Source organism: Montipora capricornis, chromosome 4 (genome assembly GCF_036669925.1).
Source record: "Montipora capricornis isolate CH-2021 chromosome 4, ASM3666992v2, whole genome shotgun sequence".
Taxonomy (NCBI): domain Eukaryota; kingdom Metazoa; phylum Cnidaria; class Anthozoa; order Scleractinia; family Acroporidae; genus Montipora; species Montipora capricornis.
In genome coordinates, this window is record NC_090886.1 from 54,603,500 (window position 1) to 54,608,499 (window position 5,000).

General features: G+C 36.9%; 1 protein-coding gene across 2 annotated transcripts in view; it reads left to right on the forward strand.

The window, feature by feature from the left end:
* LOC138047525 (syntaxin-1A-like) overlaps positions 1-5,000 on the forward strand; it is a 20,652-nt gene that overhangs the window by 5,778 nt on the left and 9,874 nt on the right. For both annotated transcript variants that reach the window (XR_011131864.1, XM_068894412.1), the window contains exons 5-9: positions 192-271; positions 425-533; positions 950-1,023; positions 1,852-1,941; positions 4,093-4,140. Coding sequence is in view for 1 of the 2 variants with exons in the window: in XM_068894412.1 (XP_068750513.1) it covers positions 192-271; positions 425-533; positions 950-1,023; positions 1,852-1,941; positions 4,093-4,140 (401 nt within the window). In the remaining variant the exon portion in view is untranslated. The remainder of the gene's footprint in view (positions 1-191; positions 272-424; positions 534-949; positions 1,024-1,851; positions 1,942-4,092; positions 4,141-5,000) is intronic.

Genomic DNA, 5,000 nt, shown 5'->3' on the forward strand with positions numbered 1-5,000 from the left:
GCATCCACCTTCACAGGCATCATGTTTGCTTGTTTCTGAACTATTTCACAAGATGTGTACAATAATATTATTAGCGATAAATTATACAAATAGGATAACATTTCAGGATCTATATCCCCTGCCCTATTCTTTTATGTATGAGTAAAAAAAACAGATCTGTGATTTGAATAATTTTCTTGTAACCTGTTTAGAAATGGAGCAGAGAATAAATCAACAGGATATGGATTCTTCATGTAACGACTATGCAGAGTCGAGGATAAGAAGATGTCAGGTTTAAAAAAATTGATTTTGCTGGAATTAAATTTTCATTCATAGTTGAGATCTTTGCCTTTATCTTGTTTGATTCCCCCAGTGGCCAAATGTGCTAAGAGCAAGTTCTACCATTCTGCATTGTGATCAATGTACTTGTTTTTTGTATTTTCAGCATTCAACCTTAGCAAGAAAATTTGTAGAAGTTATGAGTGACTGCAATACAACACAGTCAGATTACAGTGAGGAATGCAAAAGCAGGATTCGAAGACAACTAGAAACAAGTATGATCTTATTTCCCACTGTCATTTTAAAAATGGAAACCTGGGTATTAAAAAAAACCATAGTTTCTCACAGAAGTACACTTGTAAGCTTGGAAGCTGGATAGTTGATACATGCATGTTATGGTCCAAATCTTTTCCTGGTTCAAAAGTTTTCAAACTGGTTAAATTTTTTTCACTTTTTCTTTGTTGATTTTATATCATAGTCTGAAACAAAGGAAAATCAAAATTGAACTGGTTTTAAAAATTCTGAACTAGGCAAAAGCATTTGAACTACAACAGATACAACAAACCTCTCTTTCAAAACAAAATAAAGTTTGACATTCTAAGTGACTTACAAGTAAATTTTACCAGTCAAGATTGTGTTTTGTAAGGATTTTGCAGTAAATTTTCATTTACTCTTTTTCTTGGTAAAATAGCTGGAAAAACGAAGACATCAGATGAAGTTGAGGAAATGCTAGAAGGTAGAGATCCAGGAATTTTCACATCTGATGTAAGTACAGGGCGGAGTACATTTTTGTAGAAATATACACTCTGGATTCAACATTAACAAGATCATAAACCTTAGCTGGCAGGTGGGATAATGCGTGCGTAAGTCGGTGGTTGCTGCAAGTGGATTTCTAAACTACTAGTCCCCATGCCAGTCACAGACCCACTCGTGGCCAAAACTGTACTCGTACTTGCGACTGTTTAAATAATCATGCGATAGAATATCCCGCCAGCTACACAGTTTATGACTTCCCCTTAAACCCAATCAGCCCCTTTTCTAGCCTGCGAACGCAGACGTATTTCCGGCGGTCGTTTAGAAACGACCGCCGGAAATACGTCTGCGTTCGCAGGCTACCCCTTTTCTCGAGCTGGCCTTTTTGCGTTCAACACTTACCAAAAAAAGTCAAATTGCTTAAACCCATTGACTCCTAGGAATGAGACATAATAGTTATTACTCTGACGAAAGCCAGACGTTTTTACTCATCAGTGGGGGGAGGTTTAGGAGTCAATGGTGTAAGGACGTCCCCACGAAAATTTTCTAACATTGATTTTTTTCCTGCAAATTTCACCATTGAAAGATGGTGAGTTAGTGATGTCAGAAATGTAAAAAAAATATGGCAACCAACTGACGAGGTCTTGTGGACGAAAGTAGTAACTGTTTTTGTAGTCGCATATATAAATGTGTGTTGAAAGTGAATGCAAATTAGGTTTGTTTCTAGTCAATACATTGTTAGTGTGTTTCATAATAATTATTAACTGTTGTCAATAGTAGATGCAGCTGCCTTTTGGTTGAGCGTCGTAAAATTGATGACATTTTGTTTTCTATACATAGATTGTAATAGAGAGTCAACAAGCAAGACAAGCCCTTGGAGATATAGAAGTCAAACACCGAGATATTATCAACCAAGCAAAAATTATTCAGGTGCCAATTTTTATCACAACTACATGTGCAACTAAACTTGTGGCCAATTGAATGTGCATTTAACTCGTATTGTGGCCAGGATCATGTGAGCTTTACAGTGATCCATTTTTGTGGTAGTATAAGTGCACTACCATACTGTCATCGGGGCTGTCTGAGTGAGTGAGTGAGTGAGTAATTTGTAGGTCTGCAGCGTGTGCATGAATCACGGAACTAATGTTCGGTTTTCTTGAATTACAACAATTGATGTTTGTTTGCAGCCTGCTTGTCGCCTTTTCCCTTTCTTAATTTTCTTAAGTACAGTATTGTCAAATTAACCGACATTCTTAAATGTCTTAAATCAAAATCACTCTTTTTTCATGTCTACGGAGATTGTCACACAAGCTCACATTCTCCAGGTCAAATAAACAAGGAAAAAATTCACCAGTCGACCATAATATTTTTAATCTCAAAGGCTGGGTCAACTTCTCTGCCTGCATTGAAAGATTTCAACAGTAATTTCTTCATGTCTACGGAGATCGTCACGCAAGCTCACAGTTGTACAGATATTCTGCAGGTCAAATGAACAAGAAAAAAATTCACCAGTCGACCATAATATTTTTACTCTCAAAGGCCGGATTAACTTCTTTGCCTGCATTGAAACATATTCAACAGTAATTTCCTCACTATGGAAAGAAAAACAGAAGAAAACTATTTTTATCTTTATCATTGTGATTGATCAGGGAAAATGTAGGAATCATCGGCTTCTTTGGGCTGAAATCCCCATGGGGCTGTGCTCAAAAAGTTAAGTAATAGAAAAGCTTAGCTCTTCTGAATGAAACAAAACATTAAAAAAGCACAACTTAGTTTTCATATATGTCAAAATCTTTTAGTCATCGAGTGTAAGTGCACATTGGGCACACTACTTTAATTTTGCTGATTGGTAAACATGTAGATCATAATCGGCTAATCTGTGTCTGTTGATTTCACGATAGCCTCTTTTCTTCTCTTGTAATGTATTCACGCAATTTTTGATTTCGCTCCACTTTTCTTTTAAAAAATTATATCTGTATGAAAAATAGAGAGGAGAGGCACAAGCCGCCTGTGTTCATGTCATTTAACAGCCACACCGGAAAATAACTAAGTGAAACACAAAAATAAACAGGTCTGTTGGAAGCGTGCTTAAATTTCAACAAAATAATGAGCCCCAAAATCGGCAAGAATTTGTGATGCTGATGAATAATAAAGCAGTTTTATTTCCAAAACAATGGAATTACCTGGTGATAAATAACCTTGTCTAGGTCAGTGAATTTTTGACTTTGCAGAAACAATGTACAACCTCAAGAGTTAGGCAATTGTGATCTTTGTGTTGAATTTGCACATTTCATGTTGGCTTTGACAATACGTGAAAGAAAAAAAAACAAACTAACAAAAAAACAATCTAATGTCTTGCCATCATTTTGCCACAGATGTATCCAGTTGTTAGTATCACAGGCGGCTTCTGAAATCGATGTCACTTTCGATTTGGCGATTTACTTGTGCAGCAAAAGGAACAATAGAGAAATTAAGCGTAGCAAAAATCTCCCAAAATGTTTTTCGCTGATGGTAACTTTTTATACTTGCCGCACAAAATTTGTGTCGTTTTCATGTAGCAACTTTTGTTGCTGGCAGCAATTGTTTTATTCTCGATTGGCACTTCCTAAAAACTTCCTTGTGCTTTTCCATAAAACTGTGTATCAATATTTCTTTACAGCAACAAAATCTGTACCATATTTAGTTCAAAAATTTGAGCGTTGATATATGAATTTATGTTTCCGGCAGCAAATATATTTTGAGGTCGCCCATCCAGATACTAACCCCCCCGGATAGGGCTAACTTTAATGAACTTTTGTCATGGAAACCGTCAGACGCTCAGAGTACACACTTCAACTTGCTGTGAAAAAGAAGTTGAACTTCATGTCAGCCTCGAAACCAATGTTTCTTGATTCCCATTCATTTCCTTCAATCTTTCTGGGTTTAGTATTTTACGCATTACGTCCTGGAAAACAAAACTCAGCTCTGTTGACAGTTATGGAATAAAGCACTGTGTCAAGTTACTGCACTACCACACGTACACAATGCGTACCATTTTCTGTTTGTGGTGAAGTGAGTAATGTGTTTTTTGCTTTTTACTAGGAACTCCATGAAATGTTTCTAGATATGGCTATGCTTGTAGAGAGCCAAGTAAGTGAAATCGAATAAATAATAATAATTATTATTTTTTTATTCTTAAAGTGTGATTGGGTTGCCAAGATAAAAGTGGACTCTTTCCAAACAGTGATCAACTTAAATTACTCATTTGCATTTTCCCTGCTTGAATCACCATATGCAAAGGTTCCTGTTGGGTATACATGTGTACAGCGACCAAAAATGTTTCTTAGTCTTCAAGCAGCTAAAACTCTGTACAGTTAGTCATTTGATAAGATTATGAGAAATGCTGGTGTTCATGGGGTATTGTTTTATAAATCATTTTCTCCCCAAGACTTAACAAGACTCACTAAAAATACAGGTCACATGCAGCAAGTATTTAAGTCAATAAAGGAAACTTTATGGTAAGCACCGATAAAATAACTTGATCTTTGAAAAATATTCTCCTTCCCAAAGTCGTTGTAACAATTCGGGATGCAGGGTTTGACCTTTTTGGAGCCTGGGATTCTAAAGAAATGTGGGAGCGGGATTCAGGATTGCATTTACTTTTATTTTATTTTTTATTTTATTAACTTTGCCAGTCAAGCTGGCAGAGCGCCACAACAGCTTGCGCCAATTACTGTGGCCCCTTTTTTACCCTCCCAACCATGATACAGAACAGAAGACAGACCACAACACCGGGAACTACGTGCCCTACTCTTAGCGACAAGTGTGTGGGTTCTTTTACGTCCCACAGGATTATTAACATTGAAGGGTTGTGAGACGGGACCTCCGGCTTATCGTCCTTATCCGAGAAGACTTGAAAGTCTAACCATTTGCAGATGTAATTACAAAGGCAGCACTTTCTCCTCAGTTATTTAAAGACCCTGAGTGTTGGTCCGGTCGGAGTTGAACTC